At 45.4% G+C, this 17,596-nt stretch overlaps 2 protein-coding genes across 10 annotated transcripts in view; one reads left to right on the top strand and one right to left on the bottom strand.

The window, feature by feature from the left end:
- Positions 1–9,964, top strand: part of NSD1 (nuclear receptor binding SET domain protein 1) — a 146,428-nt gene extending 136,464 nt beyond the window's left edge. For all 7 annotated transcript variants that reach the window (XM_064596501.1, XM_064596504.1, XM_064596505.1 and 4 more), the window contains 5 exons: positions 245–361; positions 1,424–1,565; positions 3,913–4,019; positions 6,028–6,232; positions 8,043–9,964. In XM_064596501.1, the coding sequence (XP_064452571.1) occupies positions 245–361; positions 1,424–1,565; positions 3,913–4,019; positions 6,028–6,232; positions 8,043–9,673 (2,202 nt within the window). In that variant the 3' untranslated portion in view covers positions 9,674–9,964. The remainder of the gene's footprint in view (positions 1–244; positions 362–1,423; positions 1,566–3,912; positions 4,020–6,027; positions 6,233–8,042) is intronic.
- A 2,265-nt stretch (positions 9,965–12,229) lies between these two features.
- Positions 12,230–17,586, bottom strand: RAB24 (RAB24, member RAS oncogene family). Of its 3 annotated transcripts, none has more exons than XM_045900450.3 (8): positions 17,445–17,586; positions 17,293–17,361; positions 17,003–17,081; positions 16,826–16,893; positions 16,650–16,749; positions 16,379–16,429; positions 16,177–16,239; positions 12,230–13,056 (listed from the first exon to the last, which is right to left on the bottom strand). In XM_045900450.3, the coding sequence occupies exons 1-8, from the start codon at positions 17,559–17,561 to the stop codon at positions 13,004–13,006; spliced, it is 600 nt and encodes a 199-aa protein (XP_045756406.1). In that variant the 5' UTR covers positions 17,562–17,586; the 3' UTR covers positions 12,230–13,003. The 3 variants fall into 3 exon arrangements, with proteins under 3 accessions (XP_045756406.1, XP_045756414.1, XP_045756397.1); XM_045900458.3 differs by lacking the exon at positions 12,230–13,056 and adding an exon at positions 15,734–16,089; XM_045900441.3 differs by lacking the exon at positions 12,230–13,056 and adding an exon at positions 15,734–16,057.
- Between the last annotated feature and the right edge of the window lie 10 nt (positions 17,587–17,596).

The following is a 17,596-nucleotide window of genomic DNA, read 5'->3' as shown; positions in this document are numbered from 1 at the left end:
CTTTAATGTCCATTGTATCCCAGTCTTTCTCCTGGTGACAGTGATAGGTGTGGGGAGGTGTTTTTCATTGTCAAATAGTTGAAGCATCATATTTATGTTTCTTGAATAAACCTTTGTTAAATTGATTAGGTACATGTACATGAACTGCTTTGGAGATTGTTATTTTCATTAATTTTTTTAAAAATAAGGTGTACCTGGGAACACAGTTGTGCTTTTTGCCATTAAGAACTATTTCTTGTTGTAGGGTGAATTTGTGAATGAGTATGTGGGTGAGTTAATAGATGAAGAAGAGTGCAGAGCTCGAATCCGTTATGCCCAAGAACATGATATCACTAATTTCTATATGCTTACTCTAGACAAAGTAAGTGTTATTTCCATTGTTATAAGATTGTGAAATTGATATTGTCCCAGCCATAGTGTTTGTAGGCATGTAATTCATTGCCCAAAACAGCATCTTTCCCTTATATTTGTAGGGTTTGCTTTGTCGAGGTTCTGGAGTAGCTAAATTTGCTCATTTCTGGCTACACATCCCTTGCCAGAGTCAACAGAGCTACTGTTTGCATTCTTTTTGAACTGTCCTATACAAGTTGGGTATTATGTCTTTTAGTATTTTTCCTATAAGATTAAAACCTGAAGCCAGCCAAGTAAATAATCATTCTTTCATCCTTTTATTTTACAGATTGAGAAACTGATTTGTTAATATTTAGTTCATTGACAAGGTCATATAAATTGTAGAACTCAGCCTCTGAACCCGTCATCTTTCCAATCATAGGAATTTGCTGATGAGTTTCATTTCTTTGGTGCCTAGAATTATATTTGGGACTCATTCCTAATTCCAGCATCCTAATGTGTTTATTTTCTGTGCATTTGACATTCTTCGTTGTACCTAAATATTAAGGTCTGCTAGCAATCCCCAACCCCCTTCAATTGACTATTATAACAGAATTCTTTCCTGGTGTGAAACTTCATGAACATTTATTAAGTTGAACCCTTTGGTTTGTGAGATCGTCACCTTCAGATATTCAGATCTTCATTTGGGATGGGGTCTCAACATCAGTATTAAAAACTCCTTAGCTGATTTCTAATGGGTAGCCCCAGGGTTCAGGACCACCAAATTGAGACGGTGGGGCAAGCTGCCGCTTCTAGGGCTGTGGTCCTCAAACTTCAGCATATATCAGAATTACCTAGTAGGCTTGTTATAACATGGATTGCTGGGCCCCACCTCAGAGTTTCTGCTTTTAGTATATCTGAAGTGCAGCTCAAGAATTCGTATTTCCAACAAATAATAGATATGGTGCTAGTGATGGATTAGTGACTACACTTTGAGAACCACTCCTGGGAGAGTCAAATTATACAAATAGGAACTCTAGCTTGTTAGAATATATAGGAAGTATCTAATGAGCATCATCTCTTGGAATTCTAGGACCGGATCATTGATGCTGGTCCTAAAGGAAACTATGCTCGGTTCATGAATCATTGCTGCCAGCCCAACTGTGAGACACAGAAATGGTCTGTGAATGGAGATACTCGTGTTGGCCTTTTTGCCCTGAGTGACATTAAAGCAGGTAAGAATCAGTTAAGGATTCTGGAGCTAAGAAAGGAATTTCAGGTTTTATCATCTAAACATCCCATATGTCCTATAATCCAAAATGAGGTCTGCAAACTCTTGGGAATACAGAAAAGACTTTCCAGGTGGTACTTGGCGTGGAATATTTTTGGTGGTGATGGTGGTATGGCAAAATATACATAACATAAAGTTTATCATTTAACCATTTTTTAATTGTACAGTTTTGTGGCAGTAGGTCCATTCACCTTGTTCAGCTGACACCTCCATCCATCTCTTTAACCCTTTCATCTTCCCCAAGTGAAGCTCTGTATCCATTAAATGCTAATTCCCCATTTTCTCTCCCCTCAGCCCCTGGCACCACTGCCAGACACTATTCCAAGCATATTATCATATTTAATCCTTGTAAAAATGTTGTGAAGTATGTGGTATTATATACCTGTGTTACTTGGATTCTTGGGTCTGGCACCTCTAACCACCCTGGGGTCGTGTCCTGTGTATTAATTACTCAAATGTTATCCAGGCTCATAACGTCAGTCCTTCTATCTCTCCTGGCTGCTTTCAGTACATTTGTACTTGTAACTTAAGTCTTTGTCCATGGTGATAGATTCCTCTACCATTTCTAGCCACAAATTTTTCTTCTCTCTTTTCCCATATTCACTTAGCTCAAGCAGCATGGTATGGGAATTCACAGACCTTGTTCTTGTTCTCACTTGACTTCCAGTCTGCATGGGTGGAATGAGAGGAACGAGACAGAAAGCTCAGTGCTATGCAGAGTTCCTATGGAGCTGCAGCCTTGACAGATGGAATCAGAACTTTTCAGCTTGCTCTCTTTACTCATTCAGCTTCATGTATTCTTCAATACCTGTTATACTTTCTACCACATGTGTCATACTCCTTGTTTATCTTTTCTCCAATGCCCTTTCATCCCCATAAGTGCAGACCTCAAGGATTGTTGTATATTGGGCTCTTTTCTAGAATGGTATAAGTCTTTCCTTTATGCACACCAATACCTTCTTATTTATCCCTTGTGCGGTTGTGTTTACATAGTGGATGGTGAGTAAGTAGTAGGTTATGTCAGTATCCTGCTATCTTATATTTGTGTATATGGTTGAGTTGTATTATAAGCACATTAAATTAATGAAAATTCAGTTATGTACTCATAAATTGTTTAATAAGAAAGGAATAAAGTGAGTAGAATTATCTATCATTCAGTGCAGTATTTCGCCATAAATGTGAGAGGGGAGACAGAACCCTCCTCTTACCTTGGTCAGTCTTGGTTCCTGCAAGTTCCTTGCAGTGTGAACTTCTCACCAGGCCATGAGTGATTCTAGTTTTTGTACCATTTGGACCCCTAAATGTAAGGTAGCTGATTTATAATTTGCTTAGCTGAATAAACAAATAATGATCTATATTAATCCAATATTAGATGAAAAACTATATATATCAGTTAATCTCAATGATGGAAGATAGGTCAGTCTGCAATGGGAAATCTTCTAAGATTTGGTCATTTTGACCAAATGATTATCACTGTACACGTTAATGGTGAACCATTACCCCGACCCAGAGTTAATCTCTTTTTATACATATATAAAATTCTTGTGTTTGTTAAGCCCTCCCTAATGTGCTTTAAATTTGAATGGTTATGTGTTTTATTTCCTCTCTTAGTTTTGATAAGATGCACTTTTGACAGAAAGGGGACAATTTGTACTTTAAATCTGTACATCTCTTTTTAAAGTTTACAAATTACTGCTGTGTGCATTATGTCCTATTCTCTAAATATGCTTGTGCGGTTGTTGTTTCTCCATTTAACAAATGTACTCAGGGCTCAAATCACCCAGCTAGACTGTGGTAACAGGGATATAAAGCCAGGGCCCAAGTCTATGGTATAGAGTTCTCTAGTATTACTCTGTATTGAGATGTCTCTCCCTTAAGTTCTGCTAGATTTGGCACAGATCAACAGGTTTTCTTCATACTTGCATTCCCAGTGCCTAGCACATCAGTGTATACAGGTGAGTTGTTGTTTGTTTTGGTAATGAATTAATATATTTTGAATCTGATTAGGAAACACAAAACAACTTGGGATAATTAACATCTCTACAGTAAAGGTTATTTTAAATATTACTTGTTAATCTGTATAAGTTTTTCTGTTACTAAGTTGTATTTGCTGATTAATATTATAGGATTCGAATTTATTAGTATTTCATTAATATAGTGGGATTAGAGTTAATAAATCCCTTCTATCCTCTGAAAAATCTGTTCTCTTGCAAGTCCATATCCTTTGTGATTAATACAGAATAATATAATTAAAACCATAGATATTAATATTTTCATGGTCTTTTATGCAGGCACTGAACTTACCTTCAACTACAACCTAGAATGTCTTGGGAATGGAAAGACTGTTTGCAAATGTGGAGCCCCAAACTGCAGTGGCTTTTTGGGTGTAAGGCCAAAGGTACCTTCCAAATGTTTCCATCGGGAATAATGGTGTGGTCCTCCCTCCCTAACCAGTGGCAGAGCTGACTTCTTAAGATGTCTCTTTGGAATAATGACATTGGATAGTTGTTGGTAGGGCTACTGGCACTTAACTAAGCATTCTGATGGTCAGTTTGGTTATTCAAGAGCAGATCTGTGGGTGTTGTTGAATTTCTTTTGAGCAGTCTGACTTCTAATTGGTGATACCTTTCTAGCTAAAAAAGCTGTAAGATAGGAATCCATAAAGTAGGTTACTTCCTATGTCTTTATTGGTCTCAGCTCATCTCACTCACATTTCCTAATAAGCTTCTTAGATTCTTGGTATCTGTGTCTCCCTCTCTTCCTCTCTTTGTCTTTTTAAAGATCTCAAAGAATCCAATATTGAATTTAAGATTCTAAATGTAGTATAACACTTGTAGATAAACATAGGACCCTTAATCTTATCTTAAAGTATAAGCATTGTTGTGTCTTACTCTCTGGGTTTTTGTGTGCATTTTAACTGGCTTATAATTCTGTAAAGAATTACTTACAAGTCTGTATCCTGCATTTCTTAAATATTATAAAATCTTTTTCCTTACTGTCACATAGTCTTTTTAACCATCGTCTCTAAGTGACTTAATTTTTTTATATAATGGATGGACCATAATAGATGAACATGCATCCAGATTTTTCTATCCTAAGTTACAGCACACTAAAAATTGCAGTTTAATTTTGATGAAAAATACACAGTGACTCCAATTGGGTATTTCCCATTATGCTTTTTTGATTTGGAAGTCAATCTTAAGAACTGAAAAATGCAAATTAGCACAGAAACGAGTAACTAAAGGGGGAGTGACCTTTTAAATTTTTTTTCTTAAAGATTTTATTTATTTGACAGAGAGGGAGAGAGCATAAGCAGGGAGAGTGGCAGGCAGGGGGAGAGGGGAGAAGCAGGCTCCCCACAGAGCAGGGAGCCCGACGTGGGGCTCGATCCCAGGACCCCGGGTTGTGACCTGAGCCAAAGGCAGTTGCTTAACCGACTGAGCCACTCAAGCGCCCCAGGAGTAATCATTTTGAGCAAAAACACACGGAGATGATGAACACCCCCAATTATTCTTTTATTAAATAAGGAAAATTATGTTTATATTTTATTGAGTTTTTTTTTCTTTAGTCAGTTGGTTAAATGGTCTTGTTCCTTAAGGTGTCCAGTTTATTTATTACCTATAAATCAAAATAGTAACTGAGTTTAACCTAAGTTTAATGGTGTTACATTCACTAGGGATGTCAGTTTTTGCATCCTTAACATCTGTGTAGTATTTCACACATGAATCAGTGAAAGAGAAATTTGAGGGCAGAATTTTAGAATTGGGAGATCACTGAGGGATAGTAATAGATCAGATTGATCCTGGATGTTTCTAGTCCAAGATAAATGTGATGAAACGCATGGGGTTTGGTAAGTGTGGGCTGCAGGGATCATGGAGGAGACCTGCTGGCTGCACCAGGATCTGTCTTGGGGAGTGGTGGATATGAACCTAATTTGATATAGATGAAGGGCACATAGCTTATTGAGGGCAAGGACCATGAATTAGTTTTCTGTGCCTTCCTAGCATGTGACTCTTAAGGTGTCCAGTGAAGGTTTATTGAATAAAGAATTGTGTGTGCACACACAAACATACACACCTAGACAAACACAAAAATAAAACGTAATGAAAGGGTAACGTTACCTTTAACACTAGCCTTGTGTGTTAACAAAAATAAGTTCATTTTTCTTTTATTTCATTCAGGTGGCAGGAGTAGTTGATAGAAAAGTTAGAATTAATGCAACCATTTATTGGGTACCTATGATGTGTGAGGTGCCTTTCCTGCATTTTCTCTTATCTTTACAATAGTCTATGAGGACTGTCTCTTCCCAGAGGAGAGACTGAGGCTCAGAAAGGATAGTTAATCTGGTCAAGATCACACAACTAATATATCGACAGAATGCTTACTGCTCAATATCTGACCTCTAGAATCAACCCATTGCCACAGAAGAAAAGTCAAAGAAATTCAAGAAGAAGCAACAGGGGAAGCGCAGGACCCAGGGTGAAATCACAAAGGAGAGAGAGGATGAATGTTTCAGCTGTGGGGATGCTGGCCAGCTCGTCTCCTGTAAGAAGCCAGGCTGCCCAAAAGTTTACCACGCTGACTGTCTAAATCTAACCAAGCGACCAGCAGGTTGGTGTCAAAATCCATGTAGAGTGCTCTTTGTTCTCTGCCAGAATTGTCAGAGCCCTTGGTCTTCCCATGCATAATGTTGAAGGGGGTATGGTTCATGTTCTCATTCTGGAAATAAAGGCTTTGGAATCCTAGGTTATAGAGAAGGGAACAGAAACTCATTATATGTCAAGCACTTTATTTACATTTATGTTATGTTATTTTATCCTCCCAGCAACCCATAAAGATGAGACCTTTTCACCTTCCCATGATGCAGATGAGGAAACTGAGAGTCCAGTTTGGTGAGATGACTTGTCACAATAGAGCATGTAGATGGAGGAGTTGGATTGAAAGCCAGGTTTTCTGACTTCAAGGCCACTAAATCATGTTTCCTTTCTAAAGAAAGAGAGGTTGAGATAGCATGGAGTTTGGGGTTATTCCGGTCAGTGAGGTGTGGACTAGATACCCTGGACTAGACACCCTTTGAGCTCCCTTCACCCACTCCCTTATGAAGGAGAGGCAGCTCCCATCTACTGACACATGAGAGAGCTGCTTGGGCAGATAGAGTGTCAGGAATTTGTGGCTGGAGAAGCTGACTTTTTTTTTTTTTTTTTTTTTTTTAGATTTTATTTATTTGAGAGAATGAGACAGTGAGAGAGCACATGAGAGGGGGAGGGGCAAAAGGAGAAGCAGACTCCCCGCTGAGCAGGGAGCCCGATGCGGGACTCGATCTTGGGACTCCAGGATCATGACCTGAGCCGAAGGCAGTTGTTTAACCAACTGAGCCACCCAGCTGCCCAAGTTGCTAACTTTTGAGTGGTGATTTGGAGTTAGAAGAGTTTGGGAGGACTTGGATATGTGGTCTGTTTTGTTGACAGAGGCAAGAAAGCAGTAGGGAGCCACTTCAGCTGAGGAGATTAAACATCACCAGTAGCCTGCTCTCAGGAATTGCAGAGAGAAAACTTTGGGGTGGGAATGAGAGGAGTTTGTCCCTGAACTAGCTTTCCTTCGATGTATGATTGCCAGAGAAATAAAATTATAGAAACGGAGGTAGTGTGAGGGCAGGACCACAGCATGACTTGTCAGTGCCAGGAAGTGGAAAAGGAGAATTGTTTCAGAATCAATAGCTCAGGATTGTAGCTGGCACAGGCTGCATTGGAACTCATCTTGACTAGGAGCCAGGAGTCAGGACTAGCATAGTTTATTTGGAAACTATGAGCCAGGGTGAAAACACCATCCACGGCAGAGACTCTCAGGTGTCATGAAATGGGAGCAAATAGATGGTAGGTCAGGGTCTTTTCCACTGGTTCTATGTGGACTGTACAGGTAAAATTTGTGCTAGTTGCAAGATTTGAAACTGAGCAAAGGAAAATCCGCTCAGTTTTTCACATTTGTATATCTGCTCCCTGTTCCTAAATATAACCAAATAAGCAGAAGTTTAAATAGCCGAGATTATCCCTTTAGAGTTGAATATTGAAAGGCTATATTAGACAAATGGAGTTTGCAGAACTGTGGAAGTAGTATCTTCACATTCTATCTAAGGGGAGCTTTGGGTTTTTTCCCCCTTGCTAGAAATAGTCCTAGAAATAAGAAATTACTCCTGCCTGTATATTTAGTTGATACTCAGTTGCTACTTGTACTTGGCTTTTATTTTTATGTGTTGTACAGGAGACTCAGATTCTGGGGCAGGGGAGGTGTCAGGTGAGTGGCATGAGCTCTCTGCAGAAGGTGGCAGTTTGAAATCACTCTTTTGACCCAGGCTCAGGGCCATGACTCATTTCATGCACCTTGCTTGTTTTCCTAAGCGTTTGTTTCATATCTGTGTTTTTAGGGAAATGGGAGTGTCCTTGGCATCAGTGTGACATCTGTGGGAAGGAAGCAGCCTCCTTCTGTGAGATGTGTCCCAGCTCCTTTTGTAAGCAGCATCGGGAAGGGATGCTCTTCATCTCCAAATTGGATGGGCGTTTGTCTTGTACTGAGCATGACCCCTGTGGGCCCAATCCTCTGGAACCTGGGGAGATCCGTGAGTATGTGCCTCCCCCAGTACCGCTGCCTCCAGGCCCAGGCACTCACCTGGCAGAGCATTCATCAGGAGTGGCTGCTCAGGGGCCCAAACTGTTGGATAAGCTGCCTGCTGACACCAACCAGACACTGTCACTGTCCAAAAAAGCTCTGGCAGGGACTTGTCAGAGGCCACTGCTTCCTGAAAGACCTTCTGACAGAACTGACTCCAGGCCCCAGCCTGTAGATAGGGTCAGGGACCTTGCTGGGTCGGGGACCAAACCCCAGTCCTTGGTATCCAGCCAGAAGCCATTGGACAGGCCACCTGCAGTGGCAGGACCAAGACCCCAACTATCTGACAAACCCTCTTCAGTGACTGGCGTAAGCTCCTCACCCTCAGTCAGGTCCCAACCACTGGAAAGACCTCTGGGGACAGCTGACCCAAGGCTGGATAAATCCATAGGTGCTGCCAGCCCAAGGCCCCAGTCACTGGAGAAAACCCCAGTCCCTACTGGCCTGAGACTTCCACCGCCAGACAGACTGCTAGTCACCAGCGGTCCCAAGCCCCAGACTTCAGACAGGCCCCCAGACAAATCCCATGCTTCTTTGTCCCAGAGACTCCCACCTCCTGACAAAGTACTATCAGCTGTGGTCCAGACCCTGGTAGCTAAAGAAAAAGCACTGAGGCCCGTGGACCAGAATACTCAGTCAAAAAATAGAGCTGCTTTGGTGATGGATCTCATAGACCTAACTCCTCACCAGAAAGAACGGGCTGCTTCACCTCATGAGGTCACACCACAGGTTGATGAGAAGATGCCAGTGTTGGAGTCAAGCTCGTGGACTGCCAGCAAAGGTCTGGGGCAGATGCCGCGAGCTGTAGAGAGAGGCAGCGTGTCAGATCCTGTCCTTCAGCCACTGGGGAAAGCAGCAGTCCCTTCGGAGCACTCCTGGCAAGCAGTTAAATCACTCACCCAGGCCAGACTTCTCTCTCAGCCCCCTGCCAAGGCTTTTTTATATGAGCCAACAACTCAGGCCTCAGGAAGAGCACCTGCAGGGCTGGAGCAGACACCAGGGCTTCCCAGCCAAGCACCAGGCCTGGTGAAGCAGGTGAAGCAGATGGCCGGAGGCCAGCAACTACCTGGACTTGCTGCCAAGAGTGGGCAGTCCTTCAGGCCTCTTGGGAAGGCCCCATCCTCCCTCTGTACTGAAGAGAAGAAGTTGGCAACTGCAGAGCAGAGTCCCTGGGCCCTGGGAAAGGCCGCACCAGGGCCAGGACTCTGGCCCATGGTGGCTGGACAGACAATACCGCCATCTTGCTGGTCCTCTGGGAGCACACAGACATTGGCACAGACTTGCTGGTCTCTTGGAAGAGGGCAAGACCCTAAACCAGAGCAAAATACACTTCCAGCTCTTAACCAGGCTCCTTCCAGTCACAAATGTGCAGAGTCAGAACAGAAGTAATATGAGTAAATGTCACATGACCAGACCAGCTGCCCCCAGGGTTCTTGGGGAAGGGAAATCTTCTTTCTTTTCCCCTCTTAAAAAACAGACCCCACCACTTTTCCACTGTTACTCTTTCCTTATATCCCAACACTCAGAACTCTTGTGACATTAGCCAGTGGGGCATGTGGTTGTGTAAACCATGTATGGAAATCCAAGTGGGCCCCAGCCAAGGAGACAGACAGACTTGGGTCTTTTTCCTCCAACCTTTACACATGGTAACTTGAAATAAAAAGTCCACTCTGGAGTCAAGCATGGGATTCAATTCCACTGGTCAGGTTGGAAGGTAGAGGGGCTCTCGAAGTTATTTCTCTAGCCCTACAGAGCCCCACTGAGGGCACCTGATGAACACTTGGGAAGAACTGATACCAGTAGTGATTTCTTGAGCATTCACATGTGCTAGGCCAGGTGCTAGTCACTGACAGGAGATACAGAGATAAGACCTGATCCCTGTGAGCCTAACATGCCTGCCTGGGTTCTCAGGCTGTTTTCATGAACCTTTGACCAGGAAATAGCAGGAAGTTCTGAGGGGCCCTGGGGCTCCAGACTCATTTTGTAATGTCCTTTATGGCCCCAGAAGTGGTTGTGTTGAGTAAGTGTCCCCTGGTTGGGTGTGCATGTGTGCGTGTGATGCACACACGCTCATGTGGAGGTCTCTAGTGGGGGGGTGGGGGGTGGGGGGATTGCATCAAGGCCAAGTGGAGCCGTTGGCTGGGCAGCTGCTGCTGCTTCTGTCTGGGCTGTGCAGAGTCTGAAAATCTGTCCTTGGCAGAGCAGCTGGTTGTGGGGGCTGGGCTCTACAAGGACATAGCTTTACCGAAGTATAAGAAGGCAATTGGCAAGCTTACCTTTCTTTCCTACCGATTTTCGTCCTTTTACATCAGCCCACCCCATGCCCGCCCCTCAAACACTCAGGTGCTTTCAGATTTCAGAGTCGGGCAGCGGACTTAGGGAATCTCTGGCAAGCTCTGCGCTAGATCTACCACCAGCTCAGGGAGAGTGCCAGATTCTGATGGAAAATTCCTTCTCTCTTTTGATCCTTTGCCCTTTTACCTGAATGGAGGGAGTCCTCTCCTTCACTGGTGGATTCTACCACCCTATCCCTGAGAATTGCTGTGTTCTGTACTGAGAGCACCTGCCTGCTGACTTTGTTCAAAGGCAGGCTAGATCCCTTCCCCTGTGACTGGCAAGATGTGGTGTTTAGAGCAATGTCCAGTCTGAGAGATGATTCCTCATAACTGCTGATTATCTGTTACTGCTGCCCTGAGCTGGGGCCCAAGGGCTGGGAAATCTGTTGGTGCTACTCTGCCCTACCATTCACCCAGCTCACCAACTGCCAACAGGAAGTGCTGTTTGGCCAGTTCCTTCCCATTCACTCACCCCTCCTTTGTCCCTAGACCAATCGTGTTTACCTCTCTGCTTTGCCAACTTAGCCAGCAGCTTTAGCCAACAGGCCATCTCCTGGCCCAGATGTCTCCTGGCCATTCTGTTTCAGTTATGGCTTTTACACCCTCAACAAGATTCTGTATTTTGTCCCAATTTCCTCCTCTTGAGTTCCTACTGAGGTTATCCACATCACTTCTAAGGAGGGAACAATAGTTATAGAAGCATTTGCGCTTTATATAAAGAGAAGAATTTGCTTTTATTTCCCAAAGTCTGTCTCGGGTTGAGACACTTGAACTCAGGCAGAGGTACGAGGCTGGGCAGGGCTGTCCTGAGTCTAGGGGCCTATCTCTGCATCCCACTTAGACCTCGAAATCTCTGTAAATTCCACCTACCTAGTTCTCCCCTTTTCATCCTATCTCTCTTCCCACATCATGAGAGAGGAAAAGTTCTTTGTTCAAAAGGAAGAAAAAACAAAGCATCTTATTTTCTTTTTTAAAAAATTTTAAACCATGGAAAAGATATTTTTAAAGAAATCCACCCAGAACATTAAAGTTCATTATATTAAGTATTTATCATGTGTGAGAATAATAAGTATATAACTGCAGCTAGTAGGTCCCTTTCCCTAATCTCTTAGGCTGTATGAGTAGGGTTTGCTTGGTGCCAGTCCTGTGCCCTTTTCTCTCCTGTCATCTGTAGTTGTGATCAGAAAAAGATATTCGCACTGCACTGTCAGAATCTCCTTTCACTTTGTTGTGTGTTAAATTACCGTAGCTCTTTGTTTCATGAAATAAACTGTGAATTGGGGGGGGGGGGGGTGTGCAGGCTATGTAAAAAAATTTAAGTGGAGAAGTTTGATCCTGAAATAGCTTCTCTGAAGTAGGCTTTGGTAGGTAATTGACTTGACAGCCGCTCTAGATATGTCTCACAGGACAAGGAGTGAGGGAAAGGTGGGCCATGAGTGGCCACTTTGTGGTTTTGTTTTGGTTCTTTCCATTCTACACCATTTACTGGAAACGTCCTTCCAGACCTGCCTGGGAAAACAACTTTTGAGCTGTGCTTAGTTTGGGGGAGAGGGTGGGAGTGGGGGGGTGGTAGTTCTTTATCTAGATGGACATCCAGGCTTTTGTGAGGGTTACTTAAAGACTCTCAGGTAGAATGGAAAGTAGAAATTCAGCTGTCAGGCCCACTGATAGCAGCATCTGATACCAGATTGTTAACATCAAGAAAGCAGTCACCATATAATAAGCAGAGTTAGAAGGACTACTGGGAAATTGAAACTCTTGCATGAGGGACAGTGGGGAGACAGTGATCCTGCCAGTTCTTGGGGACTCTCCTGGAGCCTTGTACTGAGACCTTTTCTCCAGAGGGTATGAATTGGCAGTTAAAAGGAAAGCTTTTCTCTTAGAAACTCCTGATCTTTGTGCAGGATGGTATTTGACCAAGTGCCTGGAAATCAGGATCTCAAGAGAGAGTGCCCCTAAGCCAGTCCCCAGGAAACGTTTCCAAGGGGGAAGTTATAGCTTCCATAGGTAGCTAAAGAACCAATATCTCTCCTAGCCCTGTTCAGTCAGAAGAACTTGATGGAAACTGTTGAAATTTGAATTCAAAGCCTCATTTGCTTCTCCTGCTGAAGCAAACCCATTCTAATAGCAAAATAACTGTCATTGCTACAGAAGGATCCCAGTTTTTAAATGTCTGCTTGCCCCTGAAGTTACTGAGTTTGAGGTGATTTAAGTCACTGTGTTGATCCTCTAATTGAACAACTACCAAACCTGCATCTTTCGCATTGATGGAAATAATTATTTTATCTTCACATTCTCTACCCCACACTACAGTCAGGGCACGAAGTGCATCAGCGATCCTTTCCCAGGCTCAGCAGCATCTCACTGGAGCTGGACTCCCAGGTCACACCATGAGAACAGAATGGCAGGAAGGAAGTCTGGTCCTGGCAGATTCCCCTGTGGAAAGGAATCAGGAAAGCACTAAACGTGGATGGATTTTGCCCTCAGCTCCTATAAAGTGGGTTTTCTCCTAAGGCTTTTTCGGAGGATATTGTCATCCTCTTCCGGTTTTGTCAACCAGGAGGTCAGAGTGGCCCAATCTCCTCACCTGAGATCATGGCAAGAAAGGAGCTGACACAAGCCCCTTTCCCTGCTAAATAATGCTTGGGCTGCTTCATGTGTTAGACATTCCAGATCACTTAGAGCTAGGTAGCTGCTGCATGGGACTTTCGTTGGCTGTGGCCAGTTAGCTCTCAGCTGAGCTTCCTAGGGCCAGTGCAGCAGGGCCAGAGGTTGCTGTAGTACAAATTGAAATAAGAATAGATAATTGCTTTGAACACAAAAAATGTAATGATGGTGCTAATTTTCTGGTATAAATAAGCACTGCCAAGGGTTGAGGGACTGGTGACTTGAGAAACCCAGGTTCCTGTTTGGGAGGAAGAAATTTTGTGTAGAATGGTTTCTTTGAGGCTCAATTAGAGAAGGAGAAGGCAGAGCCTCAGTGAAGCCTGCACCCGACCCTGGAGTGGGTCAGCATAATCCTAGGTGGGAGAGATGCTATATCCAGACGAGGGTGGCCATTGAGTTTCTCAGGGCTGGTGTCACCGTGTCACCTGGTGTAGCTTCCGTCCACACTGCCTAGAACAGGTTGGTAGAGCGCTCCAGCTGTGGGGTTCTCCTTCTGCCCCTCTCTACCTCTTCCACTCTCATGGGAGCACCTCGATTGCTTATGAAGATTAAGGGTAATATTTCTTAAGGAAGTGGAAAGAGTTTATTTTAATTAGAAATCCACAGCCTGAGAAATGTTTCCTACCAGCATAAGCAAAATCATGTTAAACTCTTACATGGTCCCTTCTCTAGAGCTGCTTTCCCATGACTTTCAAACCATCAGGCTATTGAGGGGCTTCAGGTCTAACACCCTGGAAGTCAAGCAAAGCTTTGTGGACAGGAGATAAGCCCAGGGAGTAGGAGCAGAGATGAATGGTTGTGGTGCTTTAGACTTCCAGGGTAGGGGCAGAGAACAGGCGGTCTCCAGGTCCAAGGTGGGTGCTGCCTGTGTGTGCGTGTAGAGGAGTGTGTTGAAGATGGGTGAGTGCAGCACACAGGAGCTCATGGAAGAGCAGCTTTCTAAGTCTTGGCAAAGAAACAAGCTGACAATAGAGATCTATATATTTTTAAGAAAGGGGCGGGGGGGGGTTGTCAGCTGAGGTCCATCACTGGTCTTTTGCCCCCTCCTCCCCCCCATAGATTGTCAGCTGTAAGTGAAACTCTTAGTGAAAAAGAGGGGAGCCCTGTAGGAGTCCCCATAAACATGTACTGTAATTCTTTGTATATAGAAAAAAATTACTGTAAAGTAAAGTTTAACTTTACTCTTATGGCCCTTGCCCTGTGTGTTGTTTGTTGTCCGTGGGGAGATATAGCTTAACAGGAGGGAGGATGGGTTTGGGGTGAGAGCAGAAACCAGCCTCTGAGATAGTTCCCAGGTTGGGGACATGGTGGAGGTGAGCCCCTCCTCTAAGCATCTCCAGGAGTGGTGTGGGTTTCCTCCCAGCAGCCACCAGCTGCCAGAATGTCTTTCACTTCTTTTGGGAGTAGCTGGTGTCAGTTTCAGCCCCTATACAGGAAGCTTCCATTACCCATGAAGGAAGGGTATTTTGAGGAATTGGTTTTAAAAAAGGAAGTGGAACCAAAGCATTTTCTGACTGTGAGTCTGACCATTCTGGCCACGGTTTTAGTTCTTCAGAGATAGGTGCTAGGCACTGCAGAAGACCTGGCCCAGGCCTAAGGCAGGAAAAGCAGAGGCAAAGCAGCCAGGCCTCCAATACTGGAAAAGGGCTGCCATATGCTTTTTAGCTGAACAGGAAGTACCAGCCCTATCCACCCTAACACTTGATACTTCTAAGACCCAAAAATGTACTTTGGGGGGAGTCTTGGGAGTCTGTCTTTCCTTCTGACCTAGTCCTGAACTTCATGCCCTTCAGCAAAAAGCCCTCTGGGGAGTAGTGTGGGAAGACAAACATTCAGTCCTAGAGTTACTTTTTGCTCAGGATCTTCGCTGCCCTGAACTGGGAGTGGTCACCTGATTTTACAGATGGGAAACTCAGGCCAAGTTTAGGTCCCTTTTCTGTTGATAACTGAATTGGATCCCAATCTGGATCTATAAGACCTTTCTGTCTTGCAGAACTTACAATTTTTCTTCCATTAAGCCACCTTGTAGTAGGTTGCTGGGAAACTTAGGATCTGAGCCACAGACATGACTCATGGACCTAGATGTGACAGAAATTGTGGTAGAACCAGCCAGTCTGAGGTAGGAGTGCTTCACCCTTTGATCTCTGGACATCACTTAAGTGCCTGCCTTGCGTGAGCTTCGCATTGCCCCAGCCCCTCACCTATCTATCTTTGTCCCCCCTAAAGAACAGGAAAAGCCCTTTTGTTTCTACATTATCTCAGATGCAACCCTGGAGTGAAGTTCTTTGGCTTCCAAAAGAGTAAGAGCTGGGAGGAGCCTTAATATAGGAAGTGAGGCCAGGTGGTAGCCCCAGAAAGAACTAGGTGTCTTGGCACCTAATCCACACAGCAGGGAGAGGGGCTGAGTGTGATTCACAGTGCATTGATTTTATTTACAAATCAAAAGCCACTTAAATAATCTGCAGACACAAGTGCTGTCCAGGGCAGGAGCCTGGGGTCCAAATAAGCCTTTACCCTCCTCATGCCCGTCAGTCAGCCCAATGCTGCCTTCGTTCCATGGGCCAGCACAGGCAGGTGCCACCTCTGCTGCCCTGGGGACTGGGGGTAGCTCAGACGTCCGGCCACTCAAGCCCAGACAGGAGCTAGGTCTAGCCCTTCTGGGGGGGATTCCTTTAATTCCCCTAGGCCAGGTGAGTGGTGGTGACTCAGTGATGACAACAGCTGTAGAAGTAGGGGTTTGCCTTCTGGCCCAGGTCCACGCCCTTGTCCTCTGTCAAAGAGAGGTGGCAGCTCAGCACCATTCTGTTTGGGAATCAGGTAACTCGTGAAGGGGGCCAGATGCTGTGGGCCTAGAGGAAGTCTCCAGAGAGGCTGGGGAAGCACACACACCTGTCATCACCTGGAAGGCAGCCACACTGACGTAGTCCTCTGCCACTTTCTGGAAGAGCTCGTCTGGCAAGAAAAAGGACAAGTCAGTGAGGGCTCAAAGCCAGTAACCCTGGAATCACCCAGTAACCCAGCCCTCTAGGCTCTTCTCTGCCTCCTCTGGCACCCCTGCCTGTTCTGCTGTGAGGCCCCCGACAGCACTCACCCACACTCTGGCCTGTCTTGCTGGATGTTTCAAAGAGCTGAGCTTTGATATCTGTAAAGAGAAGTGACTAAAGCCTCCTGCCTGAGAATCGGGGTGGATACAAAGGGGAAGGCTAGCAGTTCAGGGAATCTAATGGACCCCACACCTTCAGGGAGGCCAGAAGACCTTCCCAAGGGATCCTGCCATGGCAGCTAAGGTGGTCCCTATTTTCTCTGCTCCACCCAAAAAGCCACCTCCTTCCCCCACCCCCAGGGAGCTGAGCAACAGCTACTGTCTGCATAGTCCTGGACGTCGTGGAAGTCCACACGGCGGCGGCGCCTGTCCTCCTCCAACAGGTCACTCTTGGTGCCACACAGGTAGATCTGACAGCCCTGGGGCAAAAGACAAGGTCAGAGTCACTCCCATGGACCACCAGCCCCTGGTCGTCTGGTGAGGTCTGGCACTTACCTCCTCTAGGTTGCGCAGTTCCTTCACCCAGAACTTCGCTCGCTCAAAACTGCTGCTGTCCGTCAGGTCTTGACACGGGACACGCAGAAAACACAACCATGGATCAGGGGCTGTTCTCTAAGGCCAGCCTGACACCCACCCCCTCTTGTTTGAGGAACGGGCCAGAACCCCTCTTACCATAGCAGACGATGGCAGCCTTGGCGCCCCGATAATAGATTCGGCTCATGGCCTCGTAGCGCTCAGAGCCTGCTGTATCCTGAAGGGCGGGAGGCGGCTCAGCCCTGAGTTACCGAGCTCCTCCCCAAGATTGCAAACTAATACCACGTCCTCCAGACCCCTAGTTTTAAACTGGGGTCTAAAATAGAAAAATGGCCTCTACGAGACCCCAAGTCAGCCAGTAATAGGCAGGAGAACCTAAGCCTCATCATGAATGGGTTTTCTCAGGACTGCTTGCCCAGGGGACTTACCCAAATACCTAAAGTCACCGTCCGGTCTCCAACGGACATCACCTTGGCCACGAAGGCGGCCCCGATGGTCTGCAATCGGGGGGAAGTGATCAGGGCCGCGGGTGCGAGCCAGCTCCCTCCCACCCGTACCGGGCCCCGCGCGGCGCACTCACATTCTGATAGGGCCCCACCAGGAAGCGGTCGTGCACGTATCGTTCCACCAGGCTCGTCTTGCCCACGTACTCCTTGCCCAGCATCACCACCTTGACGTCCACGCGCTGCCCGCTCATGCTCCCGGGGCCGCCTCACCCGCGTCAGGGTCCTG

This window comes from Mirounga angustirostris, unplaced genomic scaffold, assembly GCF_029215605.1.
Source record: "Mirounga angustirostris isolate CCGP_5_RB_7025 unplaced genomic scaffold, mMirAng1.0.hap1 SCAF_7, whole genome shotgun sequence".
NCBI classification, from domain to species: domain Eukaryota; kingdom Metazoa; phylum Chordata; class Mammalia; order Carnivora; family Phocidae; genus Mirounga; species Mirounga angustirostris.
This window is presented reverse-complemented; position numbering and strand designations above follow the sequence as displayed.

Bases quoted from the DNA above. Each gene is read 5' to 3' on its own strand.
- RAB24 (XM_045900441.3), bottom strand. From the start codon at position 17,561: ATGAGCGGGCAGCGCGTGGACGTCAAGGTGGTGATGCTGGGCAAGGAG. The intron at 17,362-17,444 runs GTGAGTGCGCCG...CCCCGATTGCAG, and splicing joins TGGTGGGGCCCTATCAGAAT to ACCATCGGGGCCGCCTTCGT. The intron at 16,430-16,649 runs GTAGCTGTTGCT...TTCTCTTTACAG, and splicing joins CGTCCAGGACTATGCAGACA to ATATCAAAGCTCAGCTCTTT.